This window comes from Macrotis lagotis, chromosome 4, assembly GCF_037893015.1.
Source record: "Macrotis lagotis isolate mMagLag1 chromosome 4, bilby.v1.9.chrom.fasta, whole genome shotgun sequence".
Lineage (NCBI taxonomy): Eukaryota > Metazoa > Chordata > Mammalia > Peramelemorphia > Peramelidae > Macrotis > Macrotis lagotis.
Genome location: NC_133661.1, coordinates 265,481,057 through 265,504,533, shown reverse-complemented (window position 1 = coordinate 265,504,533; position 23,477 = coordinate 265,481,057). Strand labels below are relative to the sequence as shown.

The 23,477-nt window shown below is 35.1% G+C and overlaps 1 protein-coding gene across 1 annotated transcript in view; it reads right to left on the bottom strand.

Annotated features, from left to right (window-relative positions):
* SYT16 (synaptotagmin 16) overlaps positions 1-23,477 on the bottom strand; it is a 125,149-nt gene continuing 101,672 nt past the window's right edge. Inside the window, exons 4-6 of the mRNA XM_074235959.1 lie at positions 20,505-20,948; positions 15,882-16,071; positions 1-1,026 (exon numbers count right to left, since the gene is read on the bottom strand). Of these exons, the coding sequence (XP_074092060.1) occupies positions 713-1,026; positions 15,882-16,071; positions 20,505-20,948 (948 nt within the window). The 3' untranslated portion in view covers positions 1-712. The remainder of the gene's footprint in view (positions 1,027-15,881; positions 16,072-20,504; positions 20,949-23,477) is intronic.

Sequence of the window (23,477 nt, the reverse complement as noted above, 5' to 3'; positions counted from 1 at the left end):
AGTTTGGCCTTTTTTTCTCTTTGTCATTTAAAGTAATAGAAATCAGATACTGAAGGAACATAAACATGCACTAAGAAACTATTTAAAATAGACTTTAACCAACATTCATGCTAACCTGATGAAACAGTCTGAAGTCTATGACACATGCCTATGACAAAATCTAAGTATTTATGATTATCATAAGGTTATCAATACAAATTCAACTGAATGATGATAATCATAGGTACTTCAAAAGTTTGCAGAAATAGTTTAGGACCTGCCCATGCTACCTGAAAATATAATTCATTTATAAATATTGGCAAATATACATATTCAAGAAGCAATTAAAACAAAATAATAAATATTTATTGAACCCCTATTATGCATAAATTGCTCCAAGGTTTGGAAATAGTATCATAAAAGAAAGCTTAGGTTGCAATATCAACATAGACAAATTACAGAAGTATATGCAATTGATTCAGATTTAATCTTGCAATGCATCAAATGAAGGTAATTCAAAATGGCAGTGATAGCATCAGTGTTTGAATAGATTTTTTTCCAGATTCTTTACTTTCTCATTTTAATAATTAATTGTTCAAATGAGATACAGCAAAAAACCTCAATTTACATATCCAAAGAGGGACAAGTTTTCTTAGGAAAAAGTCTGCTAAATCATGTGTTGAATCCGAATCTGACAATAGCAATGATGTGGGGGTTTTTTTGGTCCAAATGATTAGGATTCTAGTAAGGTATGCCATCTGCAGATCTGCTGCCCCTTGGTTTCCTTCATTTCTTGCCAGTGGTCTTGTTCCTCCTCTCCACTGCTGTTCTGACCCAATGAAATCCATCCAATCATTTCTTTGCGCTTCATAGTACGTCTGTTATAAATTGAAATCATCAAGGTAACATCAGAAAGCTGAAAGAGGGCTACCTGGAAAACAAATGTTTCTTTGTAAACAGGATTAGGCTGTCCTCTTCTAATGGATGTCTTACAACGAGACATCTCTTGGCCCACAGAATTGAGAAGAAAGAGTTTTCCATAAGTGTCTGTAACAAAAAAAAGGATAGGATAGAGAAATGAAAATAAATATTAATATCTGTCACTCATTATCTATGTAAGCTCATTCAAATTTTCTGAAAATTAAGTCCCTCCTTCCTTTACATTGAGAAATAGCTAAAGAGGTAGTAGATACAAATGAATTTTCAAGTTCAAAGCAAGAATTATTAGGGGAAATTGTCTTGATCTTCACTATTTAATATGCTAAACTAATATATATTCCTTCTATGAAGTACTTTCAAGAGAAAGTATGGGAAACCATTAAAATATTCTTAAAATTCTCATTCTCGTTGACACTAGGGTAAATATTTGTATACACTTTGTTTTGTAGACATTTTTCTTTTTTATATCTAGGTATCATAGTACATAGAGTACCGGACCTGGGGTCAAGAAGATCTGCATTCAAATCCAGACTCAGAATTTTATTAACTGTGTGACCCTGGGAAAAGTCACTTAACCCTCTGTTGTCTTGGTTTCCACAAGTATAAAATGGAACTAATAATAGCACCAGTCTCCCAGGGTAATTATGAGAATTAAAGGAGAAAAATACTGGAAATGTGCTTAGTTCAGGGTCTGGCACTAAATAGCTTGGCACTTCGTAAATGTTTGTTTCCTTCCTTCACAAAATATATTAGAAATAATTTTAATTTCTAATAACTGACTCAGATTTTTTTTAGGTTTTTGCAAGGCAAATGGGGTTAACTGGCTTGCCCAAGGCCACATAGCTAGGTAATTATTAAGTGTCTGAAACCGGATTTGAACCCAGGTACTCCTGACTCCAAGGACAGTGCTTTATCCACTACGCTACCTAGCCGCCCCCACTGACTCAGAGTTTAATAAAAATCATTTGTGTCCCCAAATATGCTTTCTGGAATATTTGAGAGGATGGTGACTATCAGATTCATACAAACCCTGTCTTGAAATAGGACTAAGTCTATAGAAATCAACAACCTAGGAACAAATGTTGTATTTTCTAGAGGATAAAGAGAAAATTGGGAGATGGTTTATTTTAAAAATAATAATAATGATAACACTCTAATGAAGGCATATCTAATTTTACAAATATTGGCCCTGGCGTTGTCTCACTGTGATCCAAACACTGTCCATGGAAGCATAGTCTTTCTTGAGAATCTGGATAGAGGCAACAATTATGACAACTCTTCATCTCTACTCACTTGTTTCTGATATTCCCTAGGATACAGTTATTATAAGGGTTTTCAGACTAGATACTATCATCTTGGAGCACTATGGTTTTCCCATTCTACTAAAGGCTTTTCCCACAGTGCTGTTTAGCAGCATGTCCTTGGTCAAATCCCTTAATCTCTTTGGTCTCAGTTTTCAAATCTATAAACTGGAGTTTAAAATGCCAGCTGGATTCATCTAACCTTTGCAGCATTATATATGGCAGTGACCAATATACTCTTTATAAAGTTGGCCCCAAACAGAAAGGAAAAAGTAGGATCCAAATGCTGCCAAAATAGTATTCTACTTCTGCACCTTTTCCAGAATAGAACATTATAAAGAATATGTTCTCTTGGACAATCTATCACACTTATGCTCACCTCTCTTAAATGTGATGTCTCAAATTTCTATTAACTCCTGAAGTATTTTGCAGTGTTTCTCACTAGCCCTAATGTGTGAACTGTTCTTTCAAGAATCAGTGTGTCAGGGTGTTTCCCCAATTCGATCATTCTATAAATCCCATTCAATGTAGGCTGCAAGTTGATTTGTGTTTATTGCTCACTCTCCTACCGAACCACAATTCTAACTTTTAAAAGTGTAAACCCAGATTTCTGCAATTTTCTGTTCCCTCAAAGTGCCTCTAAGAAAGGAAATTACAACCTGCAGCTTTCTCTCTGTGTTGATCTTTTTTTTTCTTATTCCCATTTGATGTGTTATTTTATGCACTTATCTGCTGAGAAACACAAGGTGTGAAATTACACATCAGGTGTGAAAACACTTCTCTGTCTCAAAAAGCAGGGCTCTCTACTCCTCACACTGTTCCACAAAAAAAAGCTGTCAAGAAACTGACAATTGGGAGGCAAACTGTGAGGTTCCACAGCTGCCCAGCCACATAATTCTTACAAGAAAAGTTTGATCCAGGGCCCAAACTACCCATGCAATTTTGCTGCCAGCATAACCTTAAGGACTGGGGTTGACCCTACAAATAAAACTCTGCCCATTAGACAAAGAGGGCAATTTCAGAGTTCATTCTGTCACATGATTATTCTCTGATTCTAGAAAAGGGAGATTTAATACAATAAATGAATTTGTTTGAGTTAAATTGTAATGTGTCACAAAGTCCAGGAAAAAAGATAAAAATTTACTAAACAATTCAGACACCTGAATATAGGAGGGAAAGGTGGGCCAAATGTTTCCAGTAGGCCTGATGCTAAAATGAACATTTTGTCAGCAGCAACATGCCTTGTGCTAAAATACCACAAGACAAGTCTGCCTGTAGAACATTTGGACAGCTTGATGCCTGGCTTTGGACAGCTGGTAGTTGATTTTAGTGCAGTAAATTTGACTACTGAGTTTTAGTAAACTCTCCTTCAATTCAAGTCAATAAACATGCATTAAGCACCTACTATGTACAATGCATTGTGCTAAACTCCAAAAATATTCTAATACTCCAATCGATTTGTGATCTCATCTGGTACCTGGGTACCAGAGTTCTATCTAGGTTGGATATGGGGCTTTGTCCCAGGCACTGCCATCTGGGGAGGTATCACCCTAGTCTCAAAATCCTGCCCCTCTAGGGCAGGGGGATAAGGAAAGGCTAAGAAGGGGTAAAGGAGTTGGGAAAGGAGATTGAGGGAGGAAGATGAATGAAAAGGTCCCCTTCTCATGATACTGCTGCAGTCACTATAGTCCTATCTTTCTGTACCCATGTACCTTTCTAAACTTTCAAAAAACTGTCTCTCCTCATTCTTATCCCTTTCCTGCTTTGCCCTAGACCTCCTCAGTCCTTGCCTTCTAAAATTCCTCTTCATCTTAGATCATTTTTAGCTCTAAAACTCCTCACTCCATGCCTGCTAAAATTCGTCTTCATCTTAGTGCTTTTCTTTTCATTCTGTCTTCTGCCAGTCACAGAAACCTAACTGTATCCTGAAGAAACCATAGTTTGGGGGCCCCTTCTTTGAGATCACTGTTACTTTCAGTCCCTACCCCATTCTATTATCTTTATTCTCTCCTCTAAAGTTCTCTCTGTTCTGTCTAAAAGATTGTTCTATTATATGAAGACTCAGTTACTCTTCCTCTTTCTCAGCCTTCTTCTCCAGCAAAATCCTTGACCTTTTGATTGCCCTGGCTGCCCAGTTCTTCAACTTCCATGACTTTGATCTCTATTCTACTTCAAGCACACATAAAAGTGGTCTATGCTTTCTTATCATCCCACTTCCATCCCCACTCAAACAAATTTGCAAGATTTCTACAGCTATCCCTTCCATATCATGACTTTCCCCATTACAGTTTCAAAATATCACATGTCTACATTAGAAAGTAAATGGAAATTTTAGAGGAGTTTTGTGGAAGTCATAGATAATACACAAAGGCCAGAAGACAAAAAAGAAAAAGTTTGAAAACTCAGAAATGCATAAAACATATATATATATATATATACATATATAGTATTGCATAATATCAACATATTTTGTATTTTAATATCATAATAATTTAGACTTCTCTGGTTTGAAGGGAGGGTCAAAAAACTTTATAAAGATTTTCCAGATAGTGGGGTTGCAGCACTAATAACCCCCACAATATGAAAATGATAACTATAGTTATGGTAATGATGACTATTCATGTAGTCATGACTCCAGTCATGTAGATTGTAACTCCTCTATGTTTGACTCTCTATTGCAACTTTTAAATCAGTCACAGAGGTATCACACAACATGCTGGGCCCTTATTCTCTTTCTCTTGATGTCTTCTAATTAAACAGGTATCAAGGAAGAACAGTACCCCCCCCCCACTCTGAAACCCTCCCATATAAAGTCTCTTGTTCTCAAGGAGCTGTGTGGCCTTGGGCAAGCCACTTAAACCCATTGCCTTGCAAAAACCTAAAAAAAAAAATAAATGGAGTTTTTTTCTTAAAATAATAAATAGTATCTATCTAAAACCATCAACAAATAATATATTTAATGGGAATAAACTTGGAGCATATCCAATAAAATCAGGGGTGAAACAAAGATGCCCATTATCACCATTACTATTCAATATAGTATTAGAAATGCTAGCAGTAGCAATAAGAGAAGGAAAAAAGAAACAAAGAATCAGAATTGGCAGTGAGGAAGCTAAATTTTCACACTTTGCAGATGATAGAGAACTTGATAAAATCATCTAAAACACTATTTGAAACAATTAACTAATTCCACAAAGTAGCAGGATATAAAATAAACCTACATAAATAATCAGTGTCTCTATATACGAATAACAAAGTACAAGAGCAAGAGATAGAAAGAGAAATACCATTTAAAATAACTGTAGACAACATTAAATACTTGGGAAGCTATCTCCCAAGACAAATCCAGAAATTGTATGAGCACAATTATAAAGCTTGCATTACCCAAATAAAGTCAGATCTAAATAACTGGAAAAATGTCAAATGTTCATTGTTAGGTTGAGCTAATATAATAAAAATGACAATTTTACCCAAATTAAATTACTAATTCTGTGCCATACCAATCAAACTACCAAATAACTACTTTACTGAGCTAGAAAAAAATAGTGAAAAAATTCATCTGGAGCGAAAAAAAGGGCAAGAATAGCAAGAGAACTAATAAAAAAATGTAAAGGAATATGGCCAAGCTCTACCAGATCTACAACTATACTATAAAGCAGCAGTCATCAAAACTGCCTGGTACTGGTTAAGAAACAGCATAATGGATCAATGGATTAGGATAGGTTCAAAAGAAACCACAGTAAATGACTATAGCAATCTACTATTTGGCAACCCAAAGACATCAGCTTCTGGGATAAGAATTCATTATTTGACAAAAATTGTTGGGAAAACTGGAAAATAGTATGGCAAAAACTAGGCAGATAAGGAGCGATATCATAGATAAATGAATAATACTCTATTTATTTGCTCTGTGGAAAAGGGATAAATTTATGACCAAACAAGAATTAGAGTACATTATGAACTGTAAAATGAATGATTTTGAATATATTAAATAATAATAATAATAATAATAATAGCACTAATAAAATCAATGCTGCCAAAATTAGAAGGAAAGCAGAAACCTGGGAAACAATTTTCACAACCCTAATTCTGATAAAGGACTCATTTCTAAAATATATAAAGAATTGCATCAAATTTATAAGATCACAAGTCATTCCCAATTGATAGTCAAAGGATATGAACAGTTTTAAATGAAGAAATTAAAGCTATATATAATCATATGAAAAATGCACCAAATCAATAATGATAAGAGAATTGCAAGTTAAACAACAATGAGGCTTCACCTCACACCTATTAAATTAGCCAAGATGAGAAAAAGGGATGATCAGTGTTGGAGAGGTTGTGGGAGGACTGTGACATTGATGCATTGCTGATGGAATTGTGAATGGATCCAGTCTTTCTGGAGAGTGATACGAAACTATGCCCAAAGAGCAATAAAACTGTTCATACCTTTTGACCCAGAAATTCCAATTCTAGGTCTATATCCAGAAGAAATTGTAAAAAATTTCCACATTTCCAAAATATTCATAGCAGTTCTTTTTGTAGTAGCAAAGATTTGGAAATTGAGGGGATGCCCAAGAATTGGGAAATGGCAAAACTATGGAATGAATACTATTGCTCTATAAAAAAACCATAAATGGTCGGACTCTAGAGAAGAATAAAATGACTTATATTATCTGATGCTGAGCGAAGGGAGTAGAACCAAGAGAAAAATGTACACAACAACAACAACATTATGAGATGAACAGCCTTGATGGAAGCAACTCCTCTCAGGAGTCCAGAGAGCCAGGACAACTCTATTTGACTGGCTATGGACTATATTATCCCCTTCCAGAAGAAGAAAAACAAAACAAAACACAGAGAAAAAAGCAACCCTTCTGAATCTGATGAACACTTCATAAAAATTATCTCTTCTCTATCACTTTCCCTAATCCTAATTCCTCATTCATGCCAATTTGTAAACATAATTAACAATACTAATTTGTAAACATGCTTAACAAAATATGTATGTAAAATGCTAACCTGACTGTTCCCTGCTGAGGGGAGGATGGGAAGGGAAGGTGGAGGTAAATTTTATAACCTGGAAATATGCATGTATATTTGGATAAAAATAAATTTTTAAAAAATAAAAAATAAAATCTATAACATAAAAAATGAGATGTTTTACTATCTATTATCAGTTTTTCAAAAAATTAAAATAAACAATATTTAATTTATAACATCTAAGTTTTTTACAGTTTTTACATTTTTACATTATCCATTTTACATGGATAGTGATGATGATGATGATGATGATGATGAAGATGATGATATTTGTCCTTTGTTCTTGAAGAAGACATCAGGGAGGTAAAGTCATGTCATGTATGTGAACTGGATTTGAGTGAGCTAGTGCTGTCAGTCTCACTTTCTTCTCCAAAGTGATCTGAGTCAAGAGACCAGATATGAATCAGGACAACTGGAGATGACCCTAGATGTGAGACAGTCAGGAATACATGACCTGCCCAAAATCACACAGCTAATAAATGTCATATGTCTGAGGCCAAATTTGAACTCAAGTCTTCCTGACTCCAGGGCTGGTGCTTTATCTACTGTACGACCTAGCTGTCACTAGTTGTGTTTGGGTAGTGATGTTAAAGTGGACCAGATGCAGAAAATCACACTTTAAAAAAAACATAGAATTTTAGAGTTAGGACCATGTAGACCAACCCATACCTGAAAAAGAATCCCTACCACTATGATTATTATTAATTACTGTTATTGCAATTCATTGATATCAATAACAGTGACCTAAGGTAGAGGTGTCAAACTACCCCCACTTGTATCCAGCATCTACAAGGTCCTACAAAACTATTTATTCTGCCTGGGAGAAGTTTAAAATATATGTGAGAAATTTCTTACAAAATAAAATCTATTACAGCATAGGCAACATTAATTTGTGTTTGAACCTCAAACTAGCTAGAATCCGAATAGCAGGAAAGTTTTTCAGTTTAAAAAATACTTTTAAAAGTTAGTATGAGGCTTGTTGCATTTTAGAAACAACCTGACAACCCTTTGTACTCAGACTCATGTTAAGGACACTTTAGCAACTTCCTCATGAACTTATCCTAGTATTTTGTCACAGAATAGCTTCCTCTATGTCTAACTCTCCCCCCCCCAACTCTACCACAAGTAATTTGTATCTCCAACAATGGAGATAGACCCAGTGGATGTTTAGCAAATATTTTTAATGAATGTTTTCTTTATTAAGACTGCTATTTTTGTGCATAGCTTACTGATTTTATCATATTTTTAAATGAAATGCAAAATTCTAAAGACATTCATGAAAAAATGATCAACATACAGATGTAAGGGAGATCAATCTGAGGAAATTACAGGGCATGGACTTATTGGTCCTCTGATCAAATTGAAATAAATCTCCCTAACCTAACTAATAGAATGTAGGACATTCCTATCAGTTGATTGAAAGAAAACCACTTCTTTTCCCCCCTTCTGTGATCCCTCTCCCATCCAATACACACACACACACACACATACTTACATAGAGAGAAAAACACACACACACACACACACACACACACATCATGAGGCAACATGGAATATTGTGTATATGGCTGTGAGAGATGTATTTTCACATAGCCTGAAAAGAAATTTCAAAAACATTATAGAAAGTGATATTCACCAAAATGATAAAAAACATTTGCATGACAGTAATCCCAATTTCAATTCCTTTAGAAGGTGGGGAGGAGAGATAGTAAATGATCTACTGAAGGTTTCCTGATTTTGTATTTGTTCATGGACTTTTTCCATTTCTTTCCACTAATGATTCTATTTCACTTCTAAATAATTTTTCTCAGTATCTTTTATTTCATTTCTTCTGTGTACTATTGTAATTATTATGTGTAACTTAGTTATTCTTTATTTTTGAGTTTACCTTTTGGAGTATCTCTTAGCCCACAATAATTCCTTATAATGTTCAGTGTTTTCTATCAACTCAATTCCAGTGTCATATCCAGATTTGGAACTTTGTACTATGAGACGTTCTTCTCTCTTCTGTACTCTTGGGTGGTGCTGGTCCTGACCTTGATATTCTGGTTTCCTGGTGCTACCTTTCCATCTCTACTTACACTAGAAAGTTTCAGGTCCCTCCAAGATCAGCCAGGATCAAAGAATTGTGTTCTCAGGTCAAAGTGCTACAGATTTCCAGCCTATCACCATAATGCCTGATAGGAGTACTGCTGGCTTAGCCTAGTGTCTGTGATCCCAGTGATCAGACTTCTTTGGATTCTGAATCCCACTGAGGCCTCCTTGACTGATTGCTTCAGGTTTCCTGCCCTTAGGAACAGAGTATTGTATGCTTCAGAGGTCTGGAGCATCACTGGTCAGAGTACAGATAGGCTTCTGACTTTTTATTTGACTTTATGCTGTCTTTCCTGTTAGAATCCATTTCTTAGTGCCTAAAAGCATTTGGTTATGTATTTACGCTTCCTCTTGTTTTATATGTCTTGAATTATTATTTGATCTGGTACCCTTTTTATATCTTTTCTTGACCATATGTAGGAGAGCTAGGTTTCTCTTTGGCCTTTTATACCATCATCTTAATCCTTCCAACTTTATTAAGGTCATTTTGAAATATATACACAAAACTTGAATGATCCAGACTCTTGAAATGTACCTGGTAGTTATACCAGTTTTGTAGATGTAGAAAGGAGATTAGACTAAATAGATACTTTGTAAATCTTAAAATGTTTCATAAATGTGAATTTTTATTGCTATCCACGAAGCTACAGAAGTAAAGTTGTGATAGTAAATGTTTAACAACCAGCTCTCTTAGGGGGAAAAAACGTACACAACACATTTTTAAGTTTAATCTGAATGACTAATATATTCTCCATCATCTTCTTAAATCTAAACACTAGACAAAGCAATGTCAAGCCCTAATTTGTAGTTTCTGCTAATATCTGTGTTATAAAAGCTCATATTGTAAATTTAACAATCAGCTCCCAAGAGTCAGTTCAAGGTGACTCTAGCATACCCTTATGCAAAAGCATCATGCTATGTTTTTAGATCCAAATGTGAGTTTATTTTCTTGTCATCTCTCTCTTTTTCCTTAAAGTCAAAAGGAGTGGAAGAGACACAATGGATAATTTGGTTAATTGAGCTAATTGTATTCCTATAATCAAAGTTTTGTTTTAGAGTAAAAACATTTCAGCCAAAAGATAATAGGTGATTGAGGGGAGGAAGTTTCAAAGCTTCTTTGCCCCTCCCTATCTCATTTGAGGGGGCAGTCTGGGAAAAAGAGGGGTATTTACTGGTTGCTGACCTAAGGTAATTCTTTTCACTTCTCTGTGTCTCAGGCTCTATTTATAAAATGAAATGGTTAAGCTAAATAACTCTCTAAGACCTCTTCCAAATCTAAAAGAGATTCCTACTGCATTAGCTCCTGATCTTTATCCCTTACTCTAGGCAACCTAATTTGCTTTTCTCTTTGTCTTTCCTAAAGTTACTACCATTGTGTATGTCTAACGAGGTTAATATGCTGCTGCTCTAAGTATTATCATTTGGGATATAATTATCATGTATGGTTAATCATGCACATGCTGAGAAGCTGGGTAAGTTTTTGTTTTTAACTGGAGGGGACATCTTAATGATAGTTTTTGACAAGTTGTATTTATGTGAACAATATAATCGCACGGAGTAGTAGCGAGCTTGGATAAGGCATGAGATAACTTGGTTGAAGATTAACCATCTATGGTTTTGAAGAGTGCCAGCATTCTTAGCCCTGAGGTGCTCTGTTCTTTTAACATGGGAGGAATTCAAACTCAAGGGGGAATCTAAATTACCAAGACCATATACAATTGAAAGGCTAGATTAGAACTTTACAGCTGCTAACTTGTCAGGGAACTGTTTTCTCATGAAGCCTGGCTCAGGAGACTGCCAAATTAATCCATTTTTTATATCAGACTTTTTTCCATCATAAAAATATAAAAATATTTAAATCCATATTCCTCAATAATACTTCTTTTTTTCTTAATAGAAGTTTTATTAACTTGATAAAGAATGAAGAATGGGTATTTAAGCCTTTAAATTATCAATAAAATTCTCTTCATTCTTTTAAAAGTTTTACATTTATTTATGTATTTTAAAGCACAAGGACTTTTTGTTTTTTATATTATTTTTATTTTCCTCTCCCTACCCTATCAATAAAAAATAAAGAATAACAAAATTTAAAACAGATATGCCCAAATGAACAAATTTCTACTGATGGCATTAACCATTCTTATCTTGAGATAGCATATTTCATCCATAAGGTCTTTGGAATTGTGATGATCTTTGGAAATCATGTCTTGCTCACTTCACTTTGCATCAATTCATGAGTCTTCTCATATACTTCTAAAACCATCTCTTACTTATTACAGCAAAATAGCATATTCATATATATATATATATATATATATATATATACATATATATATATGTGTGTGTGTGTGTGTGTGTGTATATAAAATAATTCGTTCAGTCATTCCCCAACTGATGGACATCCTCTCAGTTTCCAATTATTTACACCATGAAAAAAGAAAAGAGCTGCCTTAAACATTTTTGAATATGGGTCATTTTCTCTTCCTTTGTTATCTTTGGTGTCCAGCCTTAATAGTAGTATTGTCAGATCATTCTTTTTTTTTTAGGTTTTTGCAAGGCAAATGCGGTTAAGTGGCTTGCCTAAGACCACACAGCTAGGTAATTATTAAGTGTCTGAGACTGGATTTGAACCCAGGTACTCCTGATTCTGAGGCCCGTGCTTTATCCACCACCTAGCCGCCCCAGATAACTCTTTAATAGCCTCTGGGGAGCAATTCCAAATTACTTTCACAGTTTCACCAACAGTGTACCTGTTTTCCATATCTCCTCCAGCATTTGCTCTGTTCCTTTTTTGTCATCTTAGCCAGTCTATGGATGTGGCATAGTTCTTCAAAGATGTTTTAATTTGCATTTCTCTAATTATTAGTGATTTGGAGCATATTTTCACATAGCTATTAATTACTTTAATTTCTTCCTCTGAAACTACTTATTTAGATCTTTTTAAGGGACAACTCGGTGATACAGTGGATAGAATGTCAGACCTGAGGTCAGGAACATCTGAACTCAAATCTTAACTTAGACTAAATAACCATGTGACCCTGGGCAAGTCACTTAATCCTGTTTGTCTCATTTTCCTTGTCTGAAAAATAAGCTGGAGAAGGAAATGGAAAATAATTCCAGTATCTTTCTAGGAAAACTCCAAATGGAGTCTCAAAGAATTAGACACTTCTAAAATGACTGAACAACAACAAAATATTCTTTGGCCATCATTTGGGGAATGGTTATTATTTTTAAAAAATGTGGCTTGGTTTCCTATATATTTTAGAAATGACATGTATATAAGATAAACTAAGATTTTTTTTATTTTTTATTTTTTTTATTTTTTTAACTATAAAGATTACTATAAAGATTTTCCATCAACTTTCCATTATTTACTATAAAGATTTTCTATCAACCTCCTGTGTTTCTTTTTTTAAACAGCATTAGTTTTGTTAAAAACCAATGTTTTAGTATTGCTTTTGTTAAAAACAAAAAACAGTTCATCACAAAAACTTTTTAAATTTTATATAATTCAGAATATCAGGTTATTTTTATCTCCTGGGAATCTCTCTGTCTCTCATTTGTTCTTGAACTCTTCCTCTGTCCATAGATCTGAAAGATAATTTGTTTTCCCTGCTCCTTCAGGAGCACTTCTTAAAAATTTGTATACCAGGACCTTTTCATTATATCATGTATATGTACCTTAAAGATTAGGCAAGACACAAGACCACCCTCTTTCCCCTTTCCCTCAGCAAAAGGCAGCAGTAGAAAGAATACCACCTCTAGAGTTAAGAGACATGGATTTAAATCCTGCTTGCCACTTACTACCTGAGTGACTTTGGATAAGTCACATAAACTTTGATTCTATACCAGGCAAAATGGGGTGGGGAATATCATGAAAAAAATATTAGTAACAAAAAAACAAAATTATCTGTAGTTGATAAATGCTATTGTGTGTAATTAAGAAATGGAAAAATGCAGCAATGATTATACATCCAAAGAACTATCTTGGTTGTTTTGGACATCAGTGCTTGTTAGAAGTCTCATAAGTACTACTGCTATCTAGAACTCAAGGATTCTCCCTTGTTATATGTAAAGAGGGATAAAATTTCAAACTTTCACCTAAAAAGCAAGGAGTTTAATATAGACTTAAAACCTCACCACATATAGAAAATATGAACTCTTGCAATGCTGAATAGTAACAGGTCATCAGTCCAAATCTAAATGTAGCTTTTGGTCACATGGTCCTGTCCCTTTTACATGTAAAGGATGGATTACTTATGTCCACTAATTTATTTGTTCTTCCAATTTCCTTTCATTATTCATTATCAAATCAATGACTTCCCACTTCTTGACTGGCCTATATCAGGGCCATGGATCAAACAGAAAGAGCAGAAAATATATTGAAATGATAGAAATGTTAAGTATGGTGGAACTGACCTTTGTCCAATCCCCAACCCAGGAAGGTAATTATAGAAAGGACCAAATAATGAATCATGTGAAAGCTGTGTTTGAGCACTAGATTCTGTTATGAAGTCTAGAGTTCTCGGAGGGAAATAGGAAGGCAATTGATATGTCAAACACTGAGGCAGCTTGTTGACACAGTGGAAAGAGTATTGAGCTTGGAGTAAGGAAGATCCAAGGTCAAATCAAACCCCAGACACTTACTACTGGAGTGACCCTGGGCAAGTTACTTAACTTCTATTTGTCTTAGTTTTTCAACTATAAGATGAAGACAATAGTAGCACCTACCTCTCAGCTGTTATAAGGATCAAATGAGATGATAATTATAGATCATTTATTATAGTACTATAAAAATATTAGCAATTACTAAATATTTTTCTTGATTGAGTTGTAAGAAAAGTTTGGATATTGTTCTGGCTGAAGAGTAGGTCATGCCTATTTAAATAATTGACTTTTCAGCTCTAGAGCCAATCCAAGCATGAACCAGCAGTCAAGCAAGAATTCAGTCTCTGAGAAAGAAGTACTCTAAATCTCCCAAACATGAGTCTGTATTTCCCCAGGTAAAATGGTCAGGAACTGTGCAAACATTGTGAATTCCAAGATTTACTCCTTAATGGGAAGCATAGGCCTAAGCCAACTCCCATTGAGCTCTCTAAGAAAATTATAAGCTTCTTGAATCCCTTTTCTACATGCGAAAAGAAGGAATTCTCTCTCTCTCTCTCTCTCTCTCTCTCTCTCTCTCTCTCTCTCTCTCTCTCTCTCTCTCTCTCTCTCTCCTCCTTCCCCTACTATCAGCCACCATGCTTTGAGATGGAACTTCTTAGACATAGGAGACATCTCGTTCATCTCCAGGAAGATATAAACACTCCCTCAAGGTAGGAAGCTACTTCAAGGAGCAGGACCACTGTCAGCAAAAAAGTGAATTGACAAATGAATAAAGAGAAAATGAGCCTTAAAATTGTGAGTCGAACTGCAGCAAGGATATATGGTCTATGCCCAATAGAGAGCAACATGATTTCACAAAGTAAAAAGAACCCCAATGCCCTATAGTAGAAAAAGGATCAGTAGTTTTGTCCACAGGTATCTCTCACTACCACTGTACTCTTAAGTTCATGACTGTTCGTCACAAAAAATAATTCATTATATGCATTTATATGAGAGAATAGATTATAACTACTGTTCTTACTAGTTTATCTTAGGTAACACTCAAGATATTTATGTCTACTTGCTGATTATTGGAGGGAAACCAAACAGTGAGTTTTATGAGCTACAATTTGAGGAGTGCAAAGCCAGAGAGTATCACAAAACCTGTGGTATAATATTACTTTCTAGGGACCCAACACACAAGAGTAAGGCAGTCATCAAAATCATGAAATAATATAGATTGATCCCTAGCTTCCTTGAACAAAGTAAAACTGACACAATGAAATAGTATTAAATACTACATTTAGCTACCAAAAAGTTTCCAAAAAGTTAAGAGTAGAACAGACGACTATGTATCATGAATTGAATAGAATCAAAGGAGTTGGAAGGCATCTGCCAACTTCCTTGACAATGAGGAAACTGAGGTAGAAAAAAAAGGTAAAAGATTTATTCAAGGTAACCCAGAAGAGAAAATCTGACTCCCTGACTGTCCTGACTCCCAGATCAGTGTTTTTGTTTGGGGGGAGAGGATGTTTTCAACTATATCAAATTCATTATTTAGTGACATCTTTTCTTGTGATGACAGAATAAAAAAAAGAGACTTAAGCAATCGCTTTCAGCTCAGGTGGTTCTTGATACTAGAAATGGATTCTTTGGCCCTATTAATTATATATAAAGACATATGTTACTGAAAATGATACATTTTTTCATTCTTAAAAATATAAACATAAATATTTAAGTAGAATTTAGTGTGCTGGAGATCAAGAAAACCTTGGATTTTGAAAGAGCTGCTACCCAGTTAAACTGAGTCATTGAAAAAACCATCTAAACTCCATTAAGATCTTTCTTAGTATAAAAATTACAGAAATAAGATAAAGGCAGGTATGGCTTCAACTGGTCTCTGTAAGTACCTTTGCAAGCAGAACAGAATTTACTTACCAGGAGGTCTGTTAATAGCAAGGTTTCGGAAATGGCTGCCTTTGATAATTTCTACAGATAATCGTCCCGTTGTGGCATTATATGACAAGCCCACCAAGAGCTCTGGCACCCCTCCATGAGACAAAGACTGTGTGGATGAAGCACTGTCACTGTGAGAAACCGCAGACAGGCTGAGTTGAGACTCTCCACTCTGGCAGGAAAGAACAACAAAGAAACCATTGGGACACTTCACACTACTCCCTTTTCTATTCAGCTTACATTATGTTGGGTGAAATTGTGACATGATTTCAATGGCTGCCAAAGAATTCAAATTGTGCACTCCATGTGAATAATAATGGGGCAGGGGGATGGTTCGAGGATGAGATCTCCACATCATTAGCCAGACACATTTGTTTAAAGATCTGTCTCTGTTCAATATTTCCTCTCTGAAAACAAAAGGCCAAATATGTTATTACCAATGTAAATCAAAACCTTGAATATATACACACAGATAATAATACATTTAATATAGACCAAAATTCCCCTTAGAGTAATTTCTACTTGAGCATTTCAACAGAATTTATCTACTTAGCACTGCTTCTCTGTTCCCTATTATTTCTTAATGAATATAGATATGAGGTCATGATTTTGGAATGCTATATTATAGCATTCTCTCTTTTTTAAACTTTTGAAAAATTATAAGTTGCATCTGTTATCTCCTCTCCCTTTCCCCTCAGGAAAATAGATAAAAATTAAATTCCACAATTCACTGAACAGATTCTCACCCATTTTATATAAAAGTCAAAGTGAGGTTATACACTGTAGGACCTCTGGGAGTAGAAAAGTCTGACCTTTGATTTAATTCATCTGGAGAGTTTCCAGTGTAGAAACTTTCTCCACTGAAGCAGTCAGCCAACTCTATCTCACAGGCTTAGGAAGCAGCTAGGTGACCCAATGGAGACAGTGCTAGGCCCAGAGAAAACCAGAATTCAAATTCCACTTTGAATATATTCTATCTATATGATCCTGGGCAAGATGTTTAATCTCTGTTTGCCTCAAAATTATAAAAAGCGGATAATCATAACACCTACCTCACGATGTGGTTGTGAAGATCAGATGAGATGATATTTGTAAAGTGTTTATTTAGCTCAGTTCCTAGTAGGCTACTATGTAAATGCTTATTTCCTGTTGCCCAAGACACTCAGAAGTTAAGTGACTTGTCCAAGGTCACACAGTAAGTATCTGAGGTCACATTTGATCCTAGGTCTTCCTAATTCCAGCCCCAGCCCTCTGTTCTCTGAGCCATCTAGTTGATTCAAGACTAGTACAGTTCTATTAATTCAAAGACTTGTCCAAAGATTCTTAGTCACTAGATTTAGAGTTAAAAAAAAAAACCTTGATTCAAATCCTAGATATACTACTTACTAGCTATGTGAACTTAGAAAAATTGTTTCCCTCTACTTGCCTCAGTTTGCTCAACTGTAAAATGAAATATTTGAATTAGATTAAAACCAAGGCCCATTCCAGCTCTAAATTCTATGATCCTATAAGTCTAAGATGGTCCTAAATAGGGGCAACTAGGTTGTGCAGTAGAAAGAGCAACAACCCTGGAGTCAGGAGAACCAGAGTTCAAATCTGATGACCTTGGGCAAGTCACTTAACCCTATTGCCTTGAAAAATATATATAGTTCTAATAAAAAGAAAATCAAGCTATTATAGGTCACTTTAAAAAAAAGTGGGGAGGAGGATCTTAATACCCAACAAAAGGGAATGGCTAAACAAATTGCAGTATAGTGAATAGAGAACTAGTCTCACAGCAAGATGATGAGTTCAAGTCTCATGTCTAATACATATTTGCCATGTGACATTGGGTGAGATTTTTGTTTTATTTTGCTTTTGTTTTTAAATTTCTCAATACCCCAATAAACTCTCTAAGACTAAAAGTTACGAAGCAGGTACCAATATTCATTAGTAAGGTAAATTATCCATAGTGGGGTTCTTTCATATTAATAGAACAGATAACACAATTGAAACCATCATATATGGATAAAAAGAGAAATTTGGATTTTATGAAATAAGGCAAAACAAAAACAAAACTAAACTAAAGAATGAAATAAACACTGGTATTCTGAACTAACAAAAACTGTGACTGAACAAAAGAATTCTGGTGATGAATTAGAGTAAAATACGGCTATAATTTATTAAGTAGTGAAATTAATTTAAATGTATATTTTAGGGGCAGCTAGGTGGCACAGTGGATAGAACACTGGCCCTGAAATCAGGAAGACCTGAGTCCAAATCCAACTTTATATACTTAATAATTACCTAGCTGTGTGACCTTGGGCAAGTCACTTAATCCCACTGCCTTGCAAAAACCATAAATAAATAAATGTGTATTTTACAAAGCAAATTAAGTTTAAAATGTTTAAAAGAGAAAAGAACACTAAATATCAAAAAATATTTATTCAATGAACAAGTAATCACTACCCATTTTGTATAATAAACAGTTTGGAAAGACAGAAAAAACCCTACTCTTTTTTATATATATTATTTCACCTCTCTATATCTGTTTTCTTCATGGAATTTGGAAAATAGATGATCTGTAATGTTCCTTCCAACTCTGATTAATAATTAATAAGAGAACAATGGCTCTAAAAGGGGAGTGAATCACTTCTCTGTCTGTGGTTTTTGCTCTTCATTATTTTTCACCAGACTTAAGAAAGAATAAAAGATATGGATCATATTTCCACTCCTATCAATAGGAGTATATTTCCTAGCTTCTTCTTTCATATCCAACCCCAAATAGACACTAGATTTAGAATTCAATGATATTCCAACTGATTTAACTCTGTCATTATATTTCTTGACTCAGGAATCTAACAATATCTATACATTAGACTTTCCCCTGCCTAATCCTCTCTCCTTCCTGGGTGATACAACATTACCTTTGTGACTATGACAAAGCAAATTATTATAGTATTAAGTTACACTATACAATGTGATATAAAACATTTCAAGAAATTGTTTCCTTTAATGCCTACCCATTTTTCACACCTAAAAGTTGGACATTAATAGGCAGATTCCTTAAGGTACAAAAAAATTAATGAAATTCATTCCTCCCTCCTTTTCAGCAACAGAAATTATAATAATTATGAGCAATTAATAATATATTTATATTGTCCCATTAAGAAAGCTAAGAATCTTGTCTTAAGGTCTTAGCTCAAATATTTGTCCTGATTCATGGCAAGAGGAAATATGTGCATGATCCAATAGCTATTTTCAAACAATTAACTTTATAAAATAAAGGATCTCATACATAGATGCAAATATCTAGTGCAAGTACTCATTTCTCAATTTGTACTCCAAGCAGTTATTTCCTGAAAACCTATCATTGGAAATAAAGACTACCAGGAGGAAGACACACAAGCACTTTATGAGATGGAATAGACCCCAGGGTCAGGGGGTGCTCAGTGTCACCTAGAGTCACCTAGACTTCTAGCTTGATGACCCTGCCTCAAGTGAATATAATGAATTACAGTTTCTGAAATTTAATTCTATATATTTTTTCCCAGGGTAAATTTCAATCATCAGTGAATCTTAAGGTCAATTTACTCTCTTTATCTTCTGATGTCTTTCCTTTCCATTCCCATACTATTCCAGCCATGCTTTCACTTTCTAAAAATAAACAAAAGCTGAATAATTCTGTCACAATATCTATTAAGAATGTGAGCACATATTTGGAACTATGCCCAAAGGGCAACAAAAATGTGCATACCCTTTGACCCAGCAATACCACTACTGGGTCTATACCCTGAAGAGATGAGGAAAAGGGGTAAAAACATTACTTGTACAAAAATATTTATAGCAGCCCTGTTTGTGGTGGCAAAGAATTGGAAATCCAGTAAATGTCCTTCAATTGGGGAATGGCTTAGCAAACTGTGGTATATGTATGTCATGGAACACTATTGTTCTATTAGAAACCAGGAGGGACGGGATTTCAGGGAAACCTGGAGGGATTTGCATGAACTGATGCTGAGTGAGATGAGCAGAACCAGAAAAACACTGTACACCCTAACAGCAACATGGGAGTGATGTTCAACCTTGAAGGACTTGCTCATTCCATCAGTGCAACAATCGGGAACAATTTTGGGCTGTCTGCAAAGGAGAGTACTATCTGTATCCAGATAAGGAGCTGTGGAGTTTGAACAAAGTACAAGGACTATTCCCTTTAATTTAGGAAAAAAACATATTTTACTGTCTGATCTTGTTACCTCTGAGAATTCTGTTCTCTTTAAAGATATGATTTCTCTCTCATCACACCCAATTTAGATCAAGGTACAACATGGAAACAAAGTAAAGACTGACAGAGTGCTATCTGTGGGGTGGGGGTGGGGGGAGGGAAGCAAGATTGGGGGAAAATTGTAAAACTCAAATAATATCTTCAATAAAAATAAATTTAAAAAGAAGAATGTGAGCATAAAGATCCCCAAAATTAATGATTTACAAAATGATTACATGTGAATATCCAACAGAAAATTAGATAGAAGGATCTGTTAAATTCTGATGTATCTAACTGAATAGCTAGTGACCCTCATCTCTCTAGTAAAATAGTTTGAATTGGATAATGCCATCATAAATACTTACGCTCATATTACTCCTTGGCTCCAAAATCAAAGTCATTTTCATTTTCCTTTCTTGGCGCAATTGGCTAAGATGAAACAACTTTTCTCCCATCATTCTCTCTCGATTCATCTTTAATATGGCATACAGACGGAACCGGATTGCAGAGCCCCCCAAATCTTCAGGTTCTAATTTCCAAAAGAATACCTTCTCTTTGAAGATTGGAGTGGGCCCTCTTTGAACACTGGTCTTACTCCTTTGCTTCTTTCTGGGAAGTAGTACAATGTGGACTTGCCATGCACTGGCACCACTTCGGTCTTTATCTGGAATGTTCAGGGCCTTTACAATGGTCACTGCAAGCTTTTGGCTGGAAAGATTATATTCAAGGATGACATCTAAGTCCCCACACTTTGAGATGGGTTCACGGGCACTGGAAGGGAAGTGAGGAACATTGACTCCATCTTGTTCCTGTGATAAGCGGATTAAGATATGAATGGGAATAAATCTGCCATTTATCAGTAGTCTAGAGTGTCCTTAAAAAGTTCATGGCTACTCAGTACAATAGAGATTGATTTATTTGCTTAGATATTAAGATATAATTAAATTAGATATTACTCAGTCACTAACTCCACCAGGATTTTCTGAAATCCTTTACAAAATATAAGAAGCCCAAGTTTGAACTGATCTAAGCAGGAGGATAAACCAAATGTCATTTCTTCTGAGTACTCTAATGATAATAGTATCTCAAGGTACAAAACAATATAAACAGAGAGGTATATCCAAAAATTCATATTAACAATGCCTTTTGTTATTTATTATAGTCATTTCCTGTGTTAACAATCCATGATCAGGTACATCTCCAATCTATGATGCATGCCAATGCTTGTCACAACCTAAGAGTAGCTTTCTCCCAAGCACAGAAACTTAGCATTGATTCTGATCACTAATAAAGCCATTAAGTAGGGTATCATGTTTCCTATTTACAAACCAAGGCAAAAAAAATATGAAAAGCTTTATATGTATCAATGTACTAACAAAGATTTTGTTCAGACTCCCCTTCATATCATTTCCTTCACCCTTGATATAGCATGAATTCTTCACTACATTTTATGAGTTATTTTAATTTTTAGGACTCAAAATATATTACTATAAAAGTTAAGATTTCTTGCAGAATGAGAGGAAAGCTTCCCATATCCTTTCTTTCTGAGCATATCAACACATGAGTTTCTATTCAGGGACATTTACACAAGTAAGTTTCAAGTGATAAAAGTGGTTGCTATGGAGATTGGCTTGAATAAAAATGACATGCATATGTATATGCATAAATAATATTTGAGAAGAATCTTCAGAAGATAAGTTAAGCCTTCCCACTGGGAAACTGTCACAGTCAGTTCTTTGTTAAAATAACAAGCTTTTCTATTCTTGATTACATTGTTTTACTAATTAAAAGCCATGGATAATAGAGAAATGTTATCTTGCCCAACAGAGAAAATCTGCTCCCTTGGAAAAAGTTCTAGAGTGGGTTTCAGGAAGAATGGGGTTCAAATCCTGTCTTAGTGACAGGCAAATGAATAAACTAGGAACCATTTATTAAGCACTTTTCATGTTTCATGCACTATGCTAGAGCTCTGGAATTGAAAGGAAAAATAAGATAGTCCTTTTCCTCATAAAAGCTTATACTTTATTAGGAAAGGTGAGTTGTATGTACATTAGTATATACAAGGTATATTGCTTTTGGGGAGGGAAGCATTAGTATATTGCTTGATCAAAACAGGATTCCTATAGAAAGTGGTGTTTGAAGAAATTCAAGGATTCTAAGAATTAGAAACAAGGAGGGAATGCATTTTCAGGCTTAGGAGACACAGCCTAGACAAAGGTATGGAAATGAGATATGAAGAACTTTGTGTAGAGAACAGCAAGGAAGGTTTATATAATATAAAGCTAGAAGTCTAAGAAGACTGAAAGAGTAGGAAGGGTTTTCAGATTATGATGAACTTTAAAATCTGGTAGAAAATTTTATATTTGAACTGGAAATAATGGGGAGTCACTGGAGTCCATTGGAGAATGTCAAATTTGCACTTTAGAAGAGTCATTTTTACAACTGAGTGGAGAATTATTAAAAGGTATTTGAAGCATAAAAACCAGGTGTGAGGTGATAAAGACCTGCACCAGGATGGTGGCAGTGTCAGAGAAAAAGAGGAGGGTACATATAAGAAATGTTGCAAAGGTAAAAATCACAAGACTTGGCAAAGACTGGATATGAGGTATGAGTTAAGAATAATACCTAATTGTGTGATTGGGAGGATAATGGATACCACGGATAACAGAGAATTTAGTAAGAGGATATTAGGGAGGGAGTGGGAGATAATTATTTCAACTATAGACATGATGAGATCAAGATATTAATAGAATATCTAGTTTGAGCTGTCCAATGGGCAGTTATCAAAACAAAAATGAAGGTCAGGAGAGATGTTTGGGATGAATAAATAAGTTTAGCAATTATTTGGATATGATAATTGAACTCAAGGGAGCTGATAAGGTGATCCAAGAAAACAGTATTCTGGGAAAAGATATGAAACTTCAGGATAAAGCTTTGGGAATTTCCCACAGTTAACAGTCACAACATGGATGAAGGTCCAACCGAGAAGAATGAGTACAATGTCAGGCAAATAAGAAAAGAACTGCTTCTGGACAAGATGGCGGAGAGAAGACAGGCACAGTTCTAGAGTCTCCTGATCTCTTCCCCATCTATCACATGAAACAAACCTCTTAGAGGAAGTCCGACTCATGGAACCCAGAGAGAAACGCCAGGAGAAAGAGCATCTACCTCAGGATTTGTCTCCCGCTGCAGCTTTGGTAGAATTCGGGCGAGTGAGTATCAGACCCAGATCAGCCAGAGTAACAGCTGAATTGGGATCGGGAGTCTGAGGGCCAGAGAGCAGGACCTGTTGGATAAGCAGTGGGGCTAGACGAAAAGGGGCTTGGGTCCACGGGAAG